Here is a 22,504-nt window from a genome sequence, read left to right on the forward strand (position 1 = left end):
GAAAACGCTAGGCATGTTTATAAAATCTCTCTCCACACGCCTAGAATCACTCTGAAATCTGCTTCAAAAACTTCTAGCGTTTTGCAGATCTGCTAGAGGTTAATAGTGTGCACTGGGCCTTTATGGGCAGAGAACCCAAAACTGATTAGAAGTTTCTCAGATATGTTGGAGTCAGACGACAACTGGAGGATTCGATCTGCTGTCATCTTTAGCGATAAAGGTCATCTTACTCTACATGCCGATCCAATAATTTTATCAAATCGGGAAAGAGAATCGGTGCCACAATATGGACACCTGATCAATCTCCCCACCCCCATGCCAGTGTACAGTGTTGAAGGATCACCTGTCATGCCAGCACGAATACTGGCCTCCTCTGGTGTCACCGCAAGCGGCTGCACCAAGACACCAAAGGATATAGGGCGTCAAGACATGCGCTATTGTCAAGTGGTACCGGCGCTCGCGGTTTTTAAGGGCGAGGCCAGGATTTGCGCCACTAAGTGCCGGTTCTGTCATGAAGCAAGGTGAAACACTTGCAACAGGCGCAGAGATTACTGGGGCAGCATTTTTGTGATGTGAGCGAGGTGAAGAGGTCATCATTGGAGAAAAGCAGGTTGTTGTGCTGTGTGAGGAGACTGACAGTGAGTGAGGAGGGGGAGGCAGGAGAGCAGCATTGGGGAAAAGCAGCTTGTTGTGCTGTGTGAGGAGTCTGACAGTGAGTGAGGAGGGGGAGGCAGGAGAGCAGCATTGGGGAAAAGCAGCTTGTTGTGCTGTGTGAGGAATCTGACAGGGAGTGAGGAGGGGGTAGGCAGGAGACCATCATTGGAGAAAAGCAGGTTGTTGTGCTGTGTGAGGAGACTGACAGTGAGTGAAGAGGGGGAGGCAGGAGAGCAGCATTGGGGAAAAGCAGCTTGTTGTGCTGTGTGAGGAGTAAATTGTCGGGTGCTGTGCGATCATTCCAAATTGGAAAGGGCGAGAGGGGGGGGGGGCGAATCCTCACAAGTTTGCCTCAGGCAGCAAAAAGTCTAGGACCAGCCCTGGTGTCACCTACGGGAGAGACACACTTTGAAGACAAATATACAATAGGGGGCAGTAGCAGGACGATCGCCAATAGGTTTCATGCAGAAATCTATTGGAAATAAAATGTGCAGTGTATGGGCAGGCAGTAGACCCCTCTCTCATCAGATAGGGATCTATCGAATGGTTGATTGATAGCAGATAGAATAATATATGGCCACCTTTACAGACAGCTGTGTACCGTAATTTAAAAGTCACGCAGAAGGTTTGTGTTGTATGTGGAGGCAACCGTGGCCAACAAATATGCAAAACTGACAGTTAATGGAACCGCGTACGTTATTAAATTCCCGGGAAATTTGGGCAAAGGGTGCAGCTGAAAAACAGCTCACCCTGCTGTGGCAAATATCCCGGCGGTGTAAATTACTATTTTCCCTTCAGGCCGCCATTGAGTCGGGGTTAAGAAGCAATTGTGCTGTTTTTATCATACTTTGGGCTCTGTCTTTTCACAGCGCCCAAAATAACTGACTGGCCGCTGCTAACATTACAGCCTATGGCGGCACCAGTTGCGCCCGAATCTCTGGTGGCCCTTTAAGGAACACTATCGCTTAACATGAATTGAGATCGGAATTGTTTGGAAAGTGCTGTTAAGCAGGGGGGGTATAGATTTCACTGCTTATCTGTTTGTTTACTGTTATCACAGTCCTTTCACGCTTCCCTGATGGCCAAATCTGATGGACTACTTATCATGAGTGGAGGGGGGATTCCCTTACACTACATCTGTTAACCCTGCGTGTGAGAGAAAGCTTTCACTGTAGCTGCTGTGTCCTGTGTCTCTGCCTGAGCTATCTGCAGAGAGCAGAGGAAATTTATCTTATGTGCAACATAAATATTTATAGTGTGTGTGTGTGTGTGTGTGTGTGTGTGTGTGTGTGTGTGTGTGTGTGTGTGTGTGTGTGTGTGTGTGTGTGTGTGTGTGTGTGTGTGTGTGTGTGTGTGTGTGTGTGTGTGTGTGTGTGTGTGTGTGTGTGTGTGTGTGTGTGTGTGTGTGTGTGTGTGTGTGTGTGTGTGTGTGTGTGTGTGTGTGTGTGTGTGTGAAACCTGACACCAGAGGCTTTTCATATAACTCTGGAGTCTGACATGCAAAAAAACAGTAATATTTAAACAGAGATTCACCTTTGCAAATGAAACATTCTAAAATCGACACACAATAAATTAAAGCTTTTGCCTCTGATATTTAACATATAAAGTAGGAAAATGCTTACATAGCTAGTTAGACATAATTTTTACATTGTGGAAATGAACAGAGGTGCCAAAAGGATAAAAGTAGCCAAATAATAATAAAAAAAAAACCACACACACACACACACAGGGCTGGGGCACACCGAGCGGTTTTTCAGGCGTTTGCGGATACGCTTGGTTATTGTATTTCAATGGGGTGGGTCACACCAGAGTGGGAGGCGTTTTGCAGAAACGCATACTCCCGGGGTGAGGCATTTTTTGGATTGCGGAGGCGTTTCTGCCTCCAATGTAAAGTATAGGTAAAAACTCAAACCGCTCTGAAAAACGGCAGTTCAGAGCGGTTTTGCAGGCGTTTTTGTTACAGAAGCTGTTCAGTAACAGCTTTACTGTAACAATATATGAAATCTACTACACCAAAAACGCTTTACAAAACCACAAAATGCTAGCTGAAACGCTACAGAAAAATAAGAAAAATCGGTTCAAAATCTGCTAGCATTTTGCGGATCTGCTGGCAGTTTTTGGTGTGCACCAGGCCACACACACACACACACACACACACACACACACACACACACACACACACACACACACACACACACACACACACACACACACACACACACACACACACACACACACACACACACACACACACTGGACTTACCCTCTCCAACCAGACACAAAAACAGGTTGAGAATATATCAACAAGCACATTTATTTATATATACACTCCAAAGGGTCTTGGCAATGCGTTTCGCAGGTGTGGCCCCGCTTCATCACGCAATAGGGGGTGGAACATACAGTAACAAGTGTCTGTCTCAGCCTAGCGCCTTATTTTACATTGTTACATTGTAACACTTGGTTTGATAGTGTTCCTTTAACTGACTTGATTGGAACCACGATATTACCTCTGGCAACCATAAACACCTGCCCAAAGAAACTAAGACTGGGCTCACCTTTCCATCTTCGGTCTGGAAGCCGCCTTCATTAGGTTTCAAAACATAAGACTCAAAATGGCAGGTGGACAAGGAGCTGCTGGGGAGGCTTCCCTTACATGGCACCAGGATCTAAAGAAACAATAACAGAGAGAAGTCACTCCCGGGCAGGCGACATTCCCACAAGCCGGGGGAACAGGATTCTGAAATCATTTAGCTACCAGATGGGACTCTAATAAGCAATTAATAGATATGACACACTGTTTAGTAGATAACAGTATTACAATGGAAATTTAGTCTACAGCCTAACTGCAATACAGACCCAGGGGTCAGGGTGCAGAAGGCACTGGGAGGCCCCCATTTTAAAGAGACTCTGTAACAAAAATGTCATCCTTTTTTCTCCCATCCTACAAGTTCCTAAACCTATTCTAATGTGCTCTGGCTTACTGCAGCACTTTCTACTATCACCATCTCTGTAATAAATCAATGTATCTTTCCCCTGTCGGACTTGTCGCCCTGTGTCTGGAAGGCTGCCAACTCTTCCGTGCTGATCTGTTATGCACACCCCTCTCCAGGCCCCTCTATGCACACTCCAGTGTGTGTGTTATTTACATAAGTCAGCAGCGTCTCTGCTCTCTGATATCAGTGAGAGAAGAAAGCTGGATAAAAATCCTCCTCTGTTAGGCTGTGAAATGAGCTGGCTGACACATACTGAGGAATTACAAACAGGGCAGAGCTGTCTGCAGGAAGAAACGATCAGCCTGTCACTAGTATTCAGTGGATGAGAGCTGCAGGGGGACAGAAGGTAAACACACAAATGATCTCTTGAGATTCAAAAGGAAGGCTGTATACAGCCTGCTTGTGTATGATGTATTTTCTATGTGTGGTTATACTGTACATCAACCTACTTCCTGTTTTGGTGGCCATTTTGTTTGTTTATAAACAAACTTTTTAAAACGGTTTTTGAGTACTTTTAATGCGAAATTGTGACAGAGGGGAATAGGAGATGTCCCCTAACGCACTGGTATGTTTACTTTTGTGCGATTTTAACAATACAGATTCTCTTTAAGATCACGGCCCCTGGTGCCTGCAGGTGAAAACAAGGCAGACTCAGGTACTGTGGTCAAAAGTTGTGAGGAAGTGGTGGTGTGGAGGGGGAGGAGTTTAATTCAAGAGGCTTAGCGGGCATTTTGAATAACTGCTTTGAAAACAAGCATGTTCCTTAGAGTGCATTATACGAATTACCTTATTACCTCTAGAATGGAACTTTCCAGGTTAAAAAAAAAACAAATTGTATTGTTTCGCTGTGCACCTCTCAAAAACAGACATGGCGCCCATTTCCACTGTTGCGGAATCCACAGCGTTTCCCTGCAAGCAGTTATTGTGGGGAAACGCTGCCTGTTCAGTAAATAGTATTGCCATCCGAATCGCATGCAGACACTATTCGGATGGCGGCAGCATTTTATCACAGAAAGCACCGGACTCCCTATAGCCGTGAGCGGCACGACTACATGGATTCAGGTGCCTACTCGCATCAAAGCAAGTACCGGCATACGTCCTGCAAGACGCACGTCAGCTCAGCGGAAACCAGCCCTTAAAGGGACACTTAAGTCAAACAAAAAAAAAATGAGTTTTACTCGTCTAGGGCTTCCAATAGCCCCCTGCAGCTGTCCGGTGCCCTCGCCGCCTCCCTCCGATCCTCCTGGCCCCGCCAGCAGCCACTTCCTGTTTCGGTGACAGGAGCTGACAGGCTGGGGACGCGAGTGATTCTTCGCGTTCCAAGACACATTAGCACCCTCTATGCTGCTATATGATATATGCTATAGCAGCATAGATGGCGCTATTGTAGCCAGGAACGCGAAGAATCACTCGCGTCTTCAGCCTGTCAGCTCCTGTCACCGAAATAGGAAGTGGCTGCCTGCCGGGCCAGGAGGATCGGAGGGACACGGCGAGGGCACTGGACAGCTGCAAGGGGCTATTGGAAGCCCCAGGTGAGTAAAACTCATTTTTTTTGTTTGACTTAAGTGTCCCTTTAAAGAGGAACTGTAACCAAAGATTGAACTTCAACACAATCAGTATCTATCTATTAAAAAAAAAAAATAAAAAAAAAAAAAATCAACCTGTTAGCCGAACGCATGGTTAGAAAAATATACATATATCCAGGCACATCCCCTCAAGTTAGAACATTTAACTAAGTTATTAGGGAGGTGCTAAAGGGGGTTTGGCCAGAAAAATAGCAATAAAGTTAACTCTTTGCACACTCACATGCAAATGTTCAAACAAATGCATTCGCATAGATCAATCTTCCAGGGGCCTCTGCCCTAGTGCAGGGGTGTCAAACTCAAATACAAAGTGGGTCAAAATTGTACACTGGGACCTAGTCGCGGGCCAACCTCAATGTCTACTGGCCACCTTCCTCCCTCATAATGTTCCCTGGTGTCTAATGGCCCCCCTTCCTCCCCTATATAGTTCCCTGGTGTCTAATGGCCCCCCTTCCTCCCTTATAAAGTTCCCTGGTGTCTAATGGCCCCCCTCCCTCCCCTATATAGTTCCCTGGTGTCTAATGGCCCCCCTCTCTGCCCTATACAGTTCCCTGGTGTCTAATGGCCCACTCCCTGCCCAATACAGTTCCCTGGTGTCTAGAGGCCCCCCACCGTCCCCTATACAGTTCCCTAGTGTTTAGCGCTTTCCCCCTACCTCACCCATATGGCTTCCCTGGCGTTCTAGAGCTTCATCTCCAATATAGCTTCCCTGGTAGTCTACAGTAGGCCAAACATAATGCAAACTGGGGAAACCACTTGAGGGCTAAACTGAATGGCTCTGAGAGCCAAATTTGGCCCGCGGGCCGGAGTTTGACATGTCTGCTCTAGCTGCTAGACCATTTTGTCCTAGTAGGCCTTGTGTTAAGGGCATCTTTCCTTGTTGCTAGCCTCCTGTGTTTTTGCATTGACCGCCTGCCATTTTTGTTAAAGACAGTTGACTTTTGTAGTGTTTGTAAACCTGACTGGTGTGTCCATAATTATGCACCTTTATGCGTGCAGCACACCTGGTGACTGTGTTTAACCAATCGGTTCATAGCTGATATCTACAAAGAAGCCTGCTTGACCTCCAGCCAGCCAGAGTCCACCGTCGGACTTCCAGAAGCCCTGCAGCTGGTCACAAGTGAGCTCTGCACTGTCTGGCACGCCTTAACGCGCAATGGCGCTGAGGGCACGCAAGACTTCGGACCCGCCCATACCCTTGCCGCTGCTTGCCCATCAGACACTGCGTTGCTGGCCACGCTGCAGGAGGAGAGGAGTCCAGTCTGGATCAACTTTACATGCGTTAATAAACTTGGAACTTTGTAAGTGGATTTTTAATTGTGTAATAAAACATTTGGTTTTACACTATGGAGCGCTCTATGTTTTTCTATTACGCTGCATCCATCCCAAGCTTTTCAGCAGCACCTGGATAATATTGCAGAACTTGAGCTGCATGGAGCACAAGATAAAACATTTTCTTCAGGGTGCATTTCTTTCCGTTTTCCTTCTGTCCTGTTCCAAAGTTCAGGTCCTCTAAACATTTTGGCCCCTATTCAATTGACCCTTTCCTCCCGAGTTTTCTCCGAGGTGATATTTTCATGGCCTAGGAGGAGGAATAAAATTCCTTTCAAGCGACCAGCAGCAAGAAAATACTCAAAATAGTTTGACAGTACAGTTTTTCACCTACGTTTTGGACATTTTTAAATTGCAAAGTGCTGAAAAGTTATTTTAAAAAAACAAGGTGAGAAAACATCACCTAGGAGAAAAAGTTCATTGAATATGGGCCTGTATAGCTCAAATATGGGTGTAGATGAGCTTTAAAGAGAGTCCGAAGTGGGCTCATAAATTAAACAAAAAAAACAAACAAAAAAAAAAAAACTAGGCTACTTGATCCGGGGAGCTGGGCAGATCAGGTAGCCACCAAAACCGCTGCTCCTGTGGGCCGCACTGGCCCACTTTCTGTTTCGTGACCCCTGGGATAAGTAATTCATTCTCTCTCACAGCATGCAGAGAGGTGGGGGAGTGGCAGGGGGTGCGGCCAGGGAGAGAGCTACCCAATGGCAGCTCTGGAAACCCTGCAGGGTTTTGAACAGGGAATCCCTCTCCCACGTTTACCATCCAAGATGGCGACAAATGTCGCTAATCCCGGGGGGCTATAGCGTGGCAGTGTGGGGGGCAGAGAGCGGCGGTGGGGGGCAGAGAGGCATGTCATCAGGCAGAGAACATGCCTTTGTGTTCCATTTCCCCCCCCCCCAAAAAAAAAAATAAACACCTCGGGTTCTCTTTAAAATTCAACTTTGAAGACTGCAGTTCACAAGACAGCTTGGCAGGCTTCCCTGAGAATATTCACAGAGCTCCAGGAAGCCAATTTCAAGCTCGTTTGCAGTGCCGGTTCCAGAACACGGCATGTAATTTCCTCAAGGAAACAATATCGGATAATTCCGACAAATAGGCCAAACTCATTAAGATTCTAAATATAATAACCCAGAACTTCCCTTTGTTAGTCTAAACCCTTCTCCTCGGCTCAAATCGGCAATAAATTAAATAATTTCATGCCCATTACCCCAGGCTCTCGCTGACGTGGGGGGGGGGGCCTTGTAAATAGGAGCCATTTCACGGGGGAGAGGGCAAGAAGAAGGTCATAGTGCTGGTTAAAGGATTGGTTACATTCTATGGACACATTCTCTAGAGGAGGTCTCAGTGGCGTACCTAGGGCATTTGACACCCGGGGCTGGGTATTATAAGACACCCCCCCCCCCCAAAAGTAAAAAAGTAAAGGAGCGAGTGTGGCATACTAAGTGTGCCACGGTGGGTAATGCCAGGTATAGGTGCCCCTTATATAGATAATATAGTTGCCCCAGTATAGGTAGCTAGCACAGTTGCCCCCAGTATAGGTAGCTAGTTGCCCCCAGTGAAGGTAGTATAGTTGCTCTAATATAGTTGCCCCCAGGATAGGCAGCATAGCTGCTGCCCCAAATGTAGGAAGTATTGCTGCTGCACCCGATGTAGATAGTGCTGCTGGCCCCCAGTGTAGCTAGTATAGTGGCCCCCAGTGTTGCTACCCCCCCAAGATAGGTAGTATAGTGGCCCCCAGTGTAAGAAGTATAGTGGCCCCCAGTGTAGCTAGTATAGTGGCCCCCCCAGTATAGCTGGTATAGTGGCCCCCCAGTATAGCTAGAAGGAGGGGTGACAGACAGCGGTGGGGAGGGGGGGACAGATCCCCCCTCCCTCACCTGGGTCCCCTCCTTCTGCCTCTCTTCCCCTCCAAAATGAAAGCGGGGGCAGAGGGCACCAAACAGTCAGGGTGGGCGGGCGGAGAATACTCCCTTCACTTCCGCGTTCCAGCTGCTGGAATGCTGCGTCGCCGTCACGTTCCTCTTCTGCGCCTTCAATGCTGGTCACGGCACTGGAGGTGTAGAAGAGGCATATGATGGCGACGCAGCATTCCAGCAGCTGGAACGCGGAAGTGAAGTGAGTATTCTCCGCACCCGCCCTGCCTGTTTGGTGCCCGCTGCCCCCGCTGTCATTTTGGAGGGGAAGAGAGGCAGAAGGAGGGGACCCAGGTGAGGGAGGGGGTGATCTGTCCCCCCTCCCCACCGCTGTCTGTCACCCCTCCTTCTAGCGCTGCTCTTCCCCTCCTGCTCTGCAACAATGGGGGGTTGTGGCGACACCCCCCTGGCTGTCAGTCACCCGGGGCGCCATGCCCCACCTGCGCCCAATGGTAGGAACGCAACTGGGAGGTCTCCCGACGGACACCTTCTCTAGATGAGGTCTCTCTATAGACTAGGTCTCCTGACGGGGACACACACTCTCTATAGACGAGGTCTCCTGACGGGGACACACACTCTCTATAGACGAGGTCTCCTGACGGGGACACACACTCTCTATAGACGAGGTCTCCTGACGGGGACACACACTCTCTATAGACGAGGTCTCCTGACGGGGACACACACTCTCTATAGACGAGGTCTCCTGACGGGGACACACACTCTCTATAGACGAGGTCTCCTGACGGGGACACACACTCTCTATAGACGAGGTCTCCTGACGGGGACACACACTCTCTATAGACGAGGTCTCCTGACGGGGACACACTCTCTCTATAGACGAGGTCTCCTGACGGGGACACACTCTCTATAGACGAGGTCTCCTGACGGGGACACACTCTCTATAGACGAGGTCTCCTGACGGGGACACACTCTCTATAGACGAGGTCTCCTGACGGGGACACACACTCTCTATAGACGAGGTCTCCTGACGGGGACACACACTCTCTATAGAGAAGGTCTCCTGACGGGGACACACACTCTCTATAGAGAAGGTCTCCTGACGGGGACACACTCTATAGAGAAGGTCTCCTGACGGGGACACACTCTCTATAGAGAAGGTCTCCTGACGGGGACACACTCTCTAGACGAGGTCTCCTGACGGGGACACACTCTCTATAGACGAGGTCTCCTGACGGGGACACACTCTCTATAGACGAGGTCTCCTGACGGGGACACACTCTCTATAGAGAAGGTCTCCTGACGGGGACACACTCTCTATAGAGAAGGTCTCCTGACGGAGACACACTCTCTATAGAGAAGGTCTCCTGACGGGGACACACTCTCTATAGAGAAGGTCTCCTGACGGGGACACACTCTCTAGACGAGGTCTCCTGACGGGGACACACTCTCTATAGACGAGGTCTCCTGACGGGGACACACTCTCTATAGACGAGGTCTCCTGACGGGGACACACTCTCTATAGACGAGGTCTCCTGACGGGGACACACTCTCTATAGAGAAGGTCTCCTGACGGGGACACACTCTCTATAGAGAAGGTCTCCTGACGGGGACACACTCTCTATAGAGAAGGTCTCCTGACGGGGACACACTCTCTATAGACGAGGTCTCCTGACGGGGACACACACTCTCTATAGACGAGGTCTCCTGACGGGGACACACACTCTCTATAGACGAGGTCTCCTGACGGGGACACACTCTCTATAGACGAGGTCTCCTGACGGGGACACACACTCTCTATAGACGAGGTCTCCTGACGGGGACACACTCTCTATAGACGAGGTCTCCTGACGGGGACACACTCTCTATAGACGAGGTCTCCTGACGGGGACACACACTCTCTATAGACGAGGTCTCCTGACGGGGACACACTCTCTATAGAGAAGGTCTCCTGACGGGGACACACTCTCTATAGAGAAGGTCTCCTGACGGGGACACACTCTCTATAGAGAAGGTCTCCTGACGGGGACACACTCTCTATAGAGAAGGTCTCCTGACGGGGACACACTCTCTATAGAGAAGGTCTCCTGACGGGGACACACTCTCCATAGAGAAGGTCTCCTGACGGGGACACACTCTCTATAGACGAGGTCTCCTGACGGGGACACACTCTCTATAGAGAAGGTCTCCTGACGGGGACACACTCTCTATAGAGAAGGTCTCCTGACGGGGACACACTCTCTATAGAGAAGGTCTCCTGACGGGGACACACTCTCTAGACGAGGTCTCCTGACTGGGACACACTCTCTATAGACGAGGTCTCCTGACGGGGACACACACTCTATAGACGAGGTCTCCTGACGGGGACACACACTCTCTATAGACGAGGTCTCCTGACGGGGACACACTCTCTATAGACGAGGTCTCCTGACGGGGACACACTCTCTATAGACGAGGTCTCCTGACGGGGACACACTCTCTATAGACGAGGTCTCCTGACGGGGACACACTCTCTATAGACGAGGTCTCCTGACGGGGACACACTCTCTATAGAGAAGGTCTCCTGACGGGGACACACTCTCTATAGAGAAGGTCTCCTGACGGGGACACACTCTCTATAGAGAAGGTCTCCTGACGGGGACACACTCTCTATAGAGAAGGTCTCCTGACGGGGACACACTCTCTATAGAGAAGGTCTCCTGACGGGGACACACTCTCTATAGAGAAGGTCTCCTGACGGGGACACACTCTCTATAGAGAAGGTCTCCTGACGGGGACACACTCTCTAGACGAGGTCTCCTGACGGGGACACACTCTCTATAGACGAGGTCTCCTGACGGGGACACACTCTCTATAGACGAGGTCTCCTGACGGGGACACACTCTCTATAGACGAGGTCTCCTGACGGGGACACACTCTCTATAGAGAAGGTCTCCTGACGGGGACACACTCTCTATAGAGAAGGTCTCCTGACGGGGACACACTCTCTATAGAGAAGGTCTCCTGACGGGGACACACTCTCTATAGACGAGGTCTCCTGACGGGGACACACACTCTCTATAGATGAGGTCTCCTGACGGGGACACACTCTCTATAGACGAGGTCTCCTGACGGGGACACACACTCTCTATAGACGAGGTCTCCTGACGGGGACACACTCTCTATAGACGAGGTCTCCTGACGGGGACACACTCTCTATAGACGAGGTCTCCTGACGGGGACACACACTCTCTATAGATGAGGTCTCCTGACGGGGACACACTCTCTATAGAGAAGGTCTCCTGACGGGGACACACTCTCTATAGAGAAGGTCTCCTGACGGGGACACACTCTCTATAGAGAAGGTCTCCTGACGGGGACACACTCTCTATAGAGAAGGTCTCCTGACGGGGACACACTCTCTATAGAGAAGGTCTCCTGACGGGGACACACTCTCTATAGAGAAGGTCTCCTGACGGGGACACACTCTCCATAGAGAAGGTCTCCTGACGGGGACACACTCTCTATAGACGAGGTCTCCTGACGGGGACACACTCTCTATAGAGAAGGTCTCCTGACGGGGACACACTCTCTATAGAGAAGGTCTCCTGACGGGGACACACTCTCTATAGAGAAGGTCTCCTGACGGGGACACACTCTCTAGACGAGGTCTCCTGACTGGGACACACTCTCTATAGACGAGGTCTCCTGACGGGGACACACACTCTATAGACGAGGTCTCCTGACGGGGACACACACTCTCTATAGACGAGGTCTCCTGACGGGGACACACTCTCTATAGACGAGGTCTCCTGACGGGGACACACTCTCTATAGACGAGGTCTCCTGACGGGGACACACTCTCTATAGACGAGGTCTCCTGACGGGGACACACTCTCTATAGACGAGGTCTCCTGACGGGGACACACTCTCTATAGACGAGGTCTCCTGACGGGGACACACTCTCTATAGAGAAGGTCTCCTGACGGGGACACACTCTCTATAGAGAAGGTCTCCTGACGGGGACACACTCTCTATAGAGAAGGTCTCCTGACGGGGACACACTCTCTATAGAGAAGGTCTCCTGACGGGGACACACTCTCTATAGAGAAGGTCTCCTGACGGGGACACACTCTCTATAGAGAAGGTCTCCTGACGGGGACACACTCTCTATAGAGAAGGTCTCCTGACGGGGACACACTCTCTATAGAGAAGGTCTCCTGACGGGGACACACTCTCTATAGAGGAGGTCTCCTGATGGACACATTCTGCATTGTTGGGAGTACGGCGGGGCCTGGTCACAAGCTGGAGCGAGCGCCGACACTACAAATAATTAAATGCCGCCTATAGAAATCATCTACAGTAATCCGCAGCAGAATGGAGGCTCCTTTATGTCCTCGAGAGAAGAAACTACGTGTGATTTCTCATTAAAGCGAACAGACATTCTCAGTCCCAGGAAATGACTGATCACAAGATATAACACAAGACAGAGAGAGGCCTGATCTCCTGCCAGAGGCTGTGCCCTGTAATTATCCTGCGTTTTAAGAAAATAACTCTGCAGTGGTTTGTGCAGCTACCATTTATTTTTAAATGGTAGCTGCACTCTATAATATAGAAGGTACATCACTATGCAAGTCATTTAGTAAATGACTTCCATTAAAAAGAAAAAAAAGGAATACTGTAGGGGGGGTAGGTTGAACTTACTTGGGGCTTCTAATGGTCCCCCACAGACATCCTGTGCCCGCGCAGCCACTCACCGATGCTCCGGTCCCTGCTGCTGGTTCACTTCTGGAATTTCCGACTTTAAAGTCGGAAAACCATTGCGCCTGCGTCCTCACTCCCACTGATGTCACCAGGAGTGTATTGCGCAGGTGTAGACCGTACTGGGCCTGCGCACTACACTCCTGGTGACGTCAGCGGGAGTGAGGACACGGCAACACAGGCGCAGTGGTTTTACGAATTTAAAGTCTGAAATTCCAGAAGTGAACCGAGGCGGGGCCGGAGCATCGGTGAGTGGCTGCGTGGGCACAGGATGTCTGCGGGGGACCATTAGAAGCCCAGGGTAAGTTCAACTTTTTTTTCCCCCCCCTACAGTATTCCTTTAAAGTGACACTGAAGAGAAAAAATACCTCATGATATAATGAATTGCACTGTATGTGTAGTACGGATAATTAATAGAACATTAGTAGCAGAGAAAATAGTGTCATTTTTATTTTCAGGTACATAGCTTTATGTATATATAACATTGCATCATTCTCCGATCATTGGAGTTTCCACAATATACTCAGCTGATTTCACAGAACAGGCTAGTGATCCTTTGAACTTTTCTCTGCAGAAAAACCATAAACAAAGAACAAACAATGAGACACGGTTGAGATAAGAGCTTCAAAACACAGTGCTGCCCAGGACTTTATAAAGTTGCAGAGCTCACAGAAGCTCCTTTGCATAGATGACAACTGAAGTTTCTTAAAGTGTCCTGGCTAGGTCAAGTACCTATTCAGTAAGGAGTTCAAGGCAAGACTCCCTAACACTGCAGGGTGGCCTCCTGAGCGCGTCCCAGTGGCTGCAGCTCTTGAGCGCTTTGAGTCCAACAGGAGAAAAGCGCTATACAAATGATCGGATTATTATTATTAAAAAGTGACCCTCCAGACTAGAAGTCTACTCAAACGCACTGAAAAGGCTTGGTGTTTCTTTAACAGGTACACAGCATCAGAACTTTGTTTTTCTTATCAAAGCCTCATTTTTAGCTGCACAGAAGCTAAGCTCCGCCCCATCAAAGAAAACTGCCTGGGTATTTTTCCCACTGCTGTGCAAAGCATGATGGAATTTCTGATGATGTTGTTCTTGTTGCCTAGCAACTGGGAGGGGTGATCAGCACACAGGACAGTTGGAACCAGGGCTGTGGAGTCAGTACAAAAATCTTCCAACTCCAGGTACCCAAAATGCCTCAAACATCGACTCCTCGACTCTGACTAACACTTAACAGGGCTGTGAATTCTGTACAAAAATCATCCGACTCCCTCGTTTATGAAATCACAACTCCAACTCAGACTCCGGGTACCCAAAATTGCTCAGACTCTTCGACTCCAACTCTGACTACACAGCCCTGGTTGGAACTGTGTCTCATGCTCCCAGTCACCTCCTTTCAACCAAAAAGATGGCTGCCCCCATGACAAAGATGGCTGCCCCCATGAAATCACAAATATTTGCCTGTTCTTTTAAAACAGGGTGGGTAAGAGATTATATTACCTATCTATGTTAATTAACATAACTAATGTAACTTAATGACAGTATGTTTGTTTAGGCTGAAGTTCCTCTTAACTCTTTCTGTACTGGAAACAATATGAGAGTCATATCAGTGCTGCTAATGTTCTATTTCTTAGCTGTACTAGACATACAATTCATTATCTCATATGTTTATTTTCACTTCAGATTCCCTTTAAACTGCTAAATATAAAAATACTGGTATGAATAAAACTTTTTTTTTTCAGAATCTAATAGTGTCCAGTTAGCCAGCATCCCTACATATTAACCACTTGCCAACCACCCACAGCCCATGGGCGGCGGCAAAGTGGTGTGCAGAATGACCGCAATACGCGCATCGGCGGCGGCTCGTTCTGCACTACCTGGCCGGGGATCGCACGCTGGATGCGCGCGCATCCGCCGGCAATAGGCTCCACCCACCTGCGACGTCAACCCGCCAGCCGTTCGGAAGCGTCGGCGGGTTGTTAACCCACAGATCGCCGCAGAGTAAGCTTATAATACGCTTTGTAATGTATACAAAGCGTATTATACAGGCTGCCTCGTGCAATGGTGGTCCCAGTGATCGAGGGACCACCAGTGCAGGTTGCAGCCCCCCTAGTACGCATCCAAGGACACTGATCTCCCCCCCTGATCGCCTACAGCACCCATCAGACACCCCCTTGCCCACCCCCCAGACCCCTGTTTGCACCCAATCACCCCTCTAATCACCCATCAATCACTCCCTGTCACTATCTATCAACGTTATTTTTTAGATTAGGTCCTAAACTGCTCCCTGGGGGCTCCTGACCCCCCACCCTCAGATCCTCCCTAGACCCCCACCTGTGTACTGTATACATCTACTCTCCCCTGTAATCACCCACTGATCACCTGTCAATCACCCCGTCACCACCTGTCACTGCCACCCATCGGATCAGACCCTAACCTGCCTCTTACGGGCATCTGATCACCCACCCACACCATCAGATCGCCAGCAGACCCACCCTCAGATCACCTCCAAAGTGCATGGTTTACATCTGTTCTCCCCTCTAATCACCCATCAATCACCCCGTCACTGCTAACCATCAGATCAGACCCTAATCTGCCCCTGGGCACCCAGTCACCCGCCCACACCCTCAGAACGCCCTCAGACCCCAGCCCTGATTACCTCGCCAGTGCATTGCTTGCATCCATTACCCCCTCTAATCACACCTTGAGACACCCATCAATCACCTCCTGTCACCCCCTAGCACACCTACCCATCAGATCAGGCCCTAATTTGCCCCGTGTGGGCTCCTGATCACTCGGCCAAACCCTCAGATCCCCCTCAGACCCCCTCCCCAGTGCATTAATTGCATCTATTCTCCCCTCTAATCACCCCCTGAGACACCCATCAATCACCTCCCGTCACCTCCTAGCACTCCTATCCATCAGATCAGGCCCTAATCTGCCCCCTGCTGGCTTTTGATCACCCACCCAAACCCTCACCCGCCTCACCACAGTGACCATTTTTTTCTTATCACTGCTGGTCTCTACGACTTAATTGTGGCTGAGACCAACTGTTCTGCCACACAATACGCAACCGCCTATCCAAGAAGCTACCATGCCCAGCCTTTTCGGTGGAAACCACTCCAAGTTTCCGAACGTAACATTTTTTGGGGCCTTCTCCTTAACATGGGTCTAGTCAAAAATAATGTATTGCGGTCTCATTGGTCTATGCACCCAATACATTACATGCCCATGTTCTCTGCTGCCATGTCCTGGTCACGATTTGAGAACATCCTGCGCGTCCTGCACTTTAGTGCCAATACAACCTGTCATCTAAGAGGCCACCCTGCTTATGACCGGTTCTATGACCTGTCATCAAAATTTGCAGATGCTTATACCCCTGAACAGTCATTTTGAGGCATTTGGTTTCCAGACTACTCCTCACGGTTTTGGGCCCCTAAATTGCCAGGGCGGTATAGGAACCCCACCAAGTGACCCCATTTTAGAAAGAAGACACCCAAAGGTATTCCGTTAGGTGTATGATGAGTCCATAGAAGATTTATTTTTTTTTTGCCACAAGTTAGTGGAAAATGACACTTTGTGAAAAAAAAAAAACAAAAAAAAAAACACAATAGAAATCCATTTACGCTAACTTGTGACAAAAAAAAAATTTAAATTCTATGAACTCACCATACTCCTTGGGGTGTCTTCTTTCTAAAATGGGGTCACTTGTGGGGTTCCTATACTGCCCTGGCATTTTAGGGGCCCTAAACCGTGAGGAGTAGTCTAGAAACCAAATGCCTCAAAATGACCTGTGAATAGGACGCCGGGCACTTATTTCTCCCACCCAGCATGGGTATGTGTAAAAACACACCCCAAAACACATTATACTACTTCTTCTGAGTACGGCGATATCACAAAGGTGACACTTTTTTGCAGCCTAGGTGCGCTAAGGGGCCCAAAGTCCTATTCATAGCACAGGGGATAGAGTGTAGGTGCCTCGGCTGGGATCTCGACATTTAGTTCACTATACGCAAAGTTTTACTATATCAAAGTTTACCTTAACGAGATTACACAGAATCTAAATGGGACTATTTGCAATAAAGACAAAGAAAAAAAAAGTCATCCTGATCCTGGACTTGTAAGCCTACAGGGATTATATTCAGTGTATAGTTAGAGTAGCATCCTGCTCATGTCATGTTCCCTGCATCTTAGAGAATGAACCCCAGTTACTGTACGCCTCGCAGCGTGGAAGTGCTGGATCAGTGTGGATACTGATTACTCCCATGTCTCCTGATGCACTTTTCTTTTTCCGGCATCGAAGCAGAAACACTGTTTGGACAGGAAGTAAATTGCTGGCTGTCACTGGGCTCTCCCGCTGTGCAGGGTAATGGTGCATGCTGGGATTTTTAATTAATGCTAAGCGGAAAAAACAGCTGTCAAATACCGCCTGATCTGTAGTCTGATTTGTGCTGGCATTACAGGAGTACGGCACGGCAGGACTAATGAGAAGGGCTGGCAAAGGCAGGAACGCATTTAGCACTGTGCTTAAAGGACAACCAAAGCGAAAATAAACTAATGAAATAAACGATTGTATCTATCTTCCTTCTCCTAAAAATGACTTAAGATATTCCAGTTTTATTTTATGTTTAAATCTACTTTTTAAGTTTTAACTGTTTTATTGTTTTTGCTCAATGACACATTCATTGAAGTATGCCACAGCTAAAATCTATGAACGATTGACCCTTTTTATCTTTTTCCTGCTCTCAGAAGCCATTTTCTGCTAGGAAAGTGTTTTATAGTTGGAATTTCTTATCACTGAGGGTCACACTGTAGTCACTTCCTGTCCGAGTCAGCCACTTAGAAAGAAAAAGAAAGAGAAAGAAGAAAAGGAACACAGCCTAGTTATTTGTGTGCTAGGCACTGTACATACCCATGTCTATCTCATGTCACCTCGGGTATCCTTTAACCATTTCTGCCGCCCAGACGTGATGCTTACGTCCAGGCGGCTGCTCTTCTGCGGTGCGACGCGCGATCGTGCCCCCGTGGTGTCCCCTGGTAGCCCTGGGATCAGTGAACGGGAACATGGTTCCCGATCACCGATCCGTGTCCCCAGCAGAAAAAACGAAGCTCTCTTACAAGAGGCTTCAGTCTTTCTGCACGTAAAATTGTCCACATCCCTCTTGTGCTTCCACTACGAGAAGCACGAGGAGAGAAAAAAAACAAAAAAAAAAAAACAAACTCAAGGTGGCCATCTTGTGGCCAAATAGTAAAACTACATCTACATATTTTTTACATTACAATTTACACATATAAAACATTAAAAATGAACTATTTCCCACACCAAAATATTACCCAAATAAAATTTTTCATGGGAAAAAAAAAAGTTAGCTAAGGGTCTGAACTTTCTAAATATGCATGTGAAGTGGGTATACTATGAACATTTTTTAAATTATAAGCTTGTAAATAGTGATGGACGCAGAACAGAAAAAAATGCACCTTTATTTCCAAATAAAATATTGGCGCTATACATTGTGATAGGGACAAAATTTAAATGGTGTCATAACCGAGACAAAACGGGCAAATAAAATACATAGGTTTTAATTATGGTAGCGTGGATTTTAAAGCTATAATGTATCAAAAACTGAGAAATAATGAATTTTTTCAATTTTTTTCATATTAATCCTGTTAAAATGCATTTATAACAAAATAATTCTTAGCAAAATGTACCACCCAAAGAAAGCCTAATTAGTGGCGGAAAAAAACAAGATATAGATCAATACATTGTGTTAAGTAGTGATAAAGTTATTAGCAAATGAATGGGAGGTGAAAATTGCTCTGATGCATAAGGTGAAAAATCCCCACGGGCTGAAATGGTTAAAGGGAACCAGAGACGAAGCACCCTTGTGTATTCTACCATATATATCAGTAAGAACATTAGAGAAAACACTTACCATGCTCTCTGTTTCATCCTCACTGCTAAAAGTGTCTGTTATCAGCTGTGATAAGAATCCCGGACTGAGCATTCAGTCTGGCTTTGCAGGGAATAATTATAGCTGAGTCATTATAGCAGAGCCACAAGGGGGCAGGCTTGGGCTTGAAAAGACACCAGCGAAGACAGACTCAGCTATAATCTTTCCGTAGCAAAGCTAGACTGAGTGCTCAGTCGGGGATTCTTATCAGAGGTGATAACAGTCAGATTAAACAGAGAACAATGAAACAAAGAGCAGATTAGGTGTTTACTGTCATGTTCCCACTGATTTATAAGGTAAAATACAAGAGGGTGCTTCATCTCTGGTTCTCTTTAAAGATGAGCTGGACTCTTGCACAGGACAGAAGGAAAACAGAGAAATGGCCCCTGTATGTATTAGGCCTGGAACCCACTAGAGCATACTTACAATGCCATGAACTTCCGCAGCTTTGTCGATGAGGTCCGGCCTCTGCTTCTGGATTGCCAGGTAGAAAGCGTTGCTTAAAAGGTCCTCATCATACATTGCCATATGGGAGGTCAGTTCTGCGAAGCCCACTGAAGCAGACGGACACTCATGACGGCCCCATTACACGGCTGGAGGCAAATGTCAGAACCTTAGGGAAACTTGTCCAGGAAAAAATGGTGCAAAGTCTAGAAAAATAAAATAGGATTATTATTAATGTGAAAATATTTTAATTGAAAAAGGACCACTATCGTGAAAAAGTAGACAGTTAAAATCTATCAGAACCGACAGGTTTTGGGCCAGTCCATCTCCTCATGGGCGATTCTCAGGGTTTTGTTTTCAACAGCATTTCCTGAACAGCAGTTTAACTGCCAAAATAGTAAGATACCAGCCAGCCTCCCTACTCACTTGCACACTATTTTGTCAGTTATACTGCGCAACTGCTGTTCAGGAAATGCTGTTGAAAACAAAGAAAACCCTGAGAATCCCCCATGAGGAGACGGACTGGTCCAAAACCTGTCGGTTCTGTCAGGTTTAACTGCCTACTTTTTTTGTGATAGTGGAATACATATATACTGTATATGTTCTCAGGTTCACTTTTAAAGGAGGCCACTCACTGTACAATGTTTTGCATATCTTTCCAATTCAAGATTTACAATCACTTTTTCTGACAGATTGTGACATTTGAAAAATCTGAGAAGCACACGAGTTCAATTAATTAAAAACTGTAAAAAAAAAAAAATAAAAAAAAAAATACTGGAATTGTCAATCTTGTAAAAAGAATATAAAAAAAAAAAAAGAAAGAAATTGCAGTACAATCAGATAATTCTATTGCATCGTGTATGGCCAGCTTAAAGTGGAACTCCAGTGAAAATGTAGTAAAAAAAGTGCTTCATTTTTACAATAATTGTGTATAAATGATTTAGTCAGTGTTTACTCATTGTAAAATCTTTCCTCTCCCCGATTTACATTCTGACATTTATTACATGGTGACATTTTTACTGTGGGCAGGTTATGTAGCTGCTTCTAGCTGTTTAAGCTGTTATAGACAGCTGTAAACAGCTAATTCCTGTCTGTGAACATTGTTACATTGTGGCAGTTTGCCCAGAGTACCACGGTCCTCAGAGCTTCTTGTGGGAGGGGTTTCAGCACAAAATCAGTCATACAGCGCCCCGATGGTCTGTTTGTGAAAAGCATTATATTTCTAATGTAAAAGGGGATATCGGCTACTGATTGGGATAAAGTTCAATTCTAGGTTGGAGTTTCTCTTTAAGGCTGGCTTCACACTGTAAACCAGTGTTAGCGATGCAGTCAGTCGCTTCCGCCGCACCACATCTCTCCGCCAGAAACTGGCCTTCAGGAAACCCCACGTTAGTACGCGGTGCTCCCTGTCTGGCCACCAGCCAAGCAGGAAGTGACATGCGCTTGCCGTCACTTCCTGCTTCAGGGTATGCGGAAGTGCTCGGAAGCGTATTGTAAAAATATTGCGTTGGTATTTAAAAATCCATGCGTCGTCATAAACAAACATGACTTCCGGGGCGACGCAGATCGCCGCGCGGTAACGTAGTTTTGGACCTAAAAAACATAACTTCAGTCGCATTGCGTTGTACCACGGAAGTATAAAAGTCTCCATAGACTGCCTGGCGGTGGGGTGTGGTAAAAATACTGCACCGCCCTGGTGTGAAAGGGCCCTGAGTGTTCAGGATATCCCCTTGTTTTATTAATCCTGCAGCAAATAGTGTCACAGGATTCACCCCAAGTAGTACGGCCTCCCTCATGCGCCCAATGCCACATCCCAGGGGGCCACCCCTAAGCAGGCTCTGCCATATCAGAAGCCCCCCTCACCATAGCCGCTAGAAGACGTGGATTCCAGGCCTCAGCAGTCCTGATCCCAGCAGCCGTTCCGCAGGAGACTCACACAGCAGCTCTGCTCCCAGCATGCACTGCTGACAACAAGCATCTAACAGGGAAACGACAGTCAGTGATTTATCTACCGGATTGAACATTGATTTTCATCATATACTGAGACTCTCCTCAGTTTCTGACATTTCAGCTGGTTCTCAGGTTCTGAGAAATGGTAAATCAACAACTCAGCATGTTAATAAGTACAACTCGGGTCACAGAAATAGGACACTAATGCTTTCCATGTAACTAAATCCAATATACTGATTATTTCCTGAAATTATGAACCCACAATGAAAGTTTCCTCCATCATCCTGCCTGACACCAGTTTCTTCCTATGCTTAAAAAAAAGGTCAAAGGATGTATTTGCGCTCATTCACACTACGTGTGTCAGTTAGGACACAATGCACAGTGTGCGACCTGCCACAGACTCAGGTTACCATTCACAGTACAGCTTTGTGTTTATGTAGCATGGCCAGGAACATTTAAATCGCATGATACAAGCATTTTCCAACCAGGTTCTATTGCTATGTGGCCAACACCTGCGATTTAACGCACCACGACACACGTGCCATATGTCGGAAATGCATTCATGAAATTGCATTCCTTAAAGGGACTCCGAGCACCTCCCTTGGGTATGCCTAGAGACTCTGACCAGTACTGCAAAGTACCTTTCTGTAGCTTGTGCTCTCCTCTTTCATTTGATGCCTGAATCGCCATTCTACACCAAATAGTTTTCATTCAATTTCCATTTAAAAAAAAATCGCGGCTGCCATCTTGGCTAGGTTATACATTTCGGGTCAACCTTGTCTTCTCTGTTAGAGAAGTGCATCACTGAATGAAGCAGGAGGAGGAAGTGACACGCATGCCCATTGCAAGAGGCTCCTCCAGAGGGGTCATAGCACGACTTTGTTGGAAGTCGTCTGGCTTAAAGAGTCTGAAGCGAAATTTTTTTGCTACATTCAGCTTTTAATACGCTTCAGTACTTTTATCAGAGGTAAACCACCGCATCCCTGCAGAAAAAC

At 47.4% G+C, this 22,504-nt stretch overlaps 1 protein-coding gene across 3 annotated transcripts in view; it reads right to left on the reverse strand.

Annotated features, from left to right (window-relative positions):
- The window catches only part of ANKRD27 (ankyrin repeat domain 27), a 168,001-nt gene that overhangs the window by 119,115 nt on the left and 26,382 nt on the right, over window positions 1-22,504 (reverse strand). For all 3 annotated transcript variants that reach the window (XM_068260687.1, XM_068260686.1, XM_068260688.1), the window contains exons 2-3: window positions 19,542-19,765; window positions 3,210-3,320 (exon numbers count right to left, since the gene is read on the reverse strand). In XM_068260687.1, coding sequence (XP_068116788.1) covers window positions 3,210-3,320; window positions 19,542-19,643 — 213 coding nt within the window. In that variant the 5' untranslated portion in view covers window positions 19,644-19,765. The remainder of the gene's footprint in view (window positions 1-3,209; window positions 3,321-19,541; window positions 19,766-22,504) is intronic.

Source organism: Hyperolius riggenbachi, chromosome 11, assembly GCF_040937935.1.
Source record: "Hyperolius riggenbachi isolate aHypRig1 chromosome 11, aHypRig1.pri, whole genome shotgun sequence".
In the NCBI taxonomy this organism is placed as follows: Eukaryota; Metazoa; Chordata; class Amphibia; order Anura; family Hyperoliidae; genus Hyperolius; species Hyperolius riggenbachi.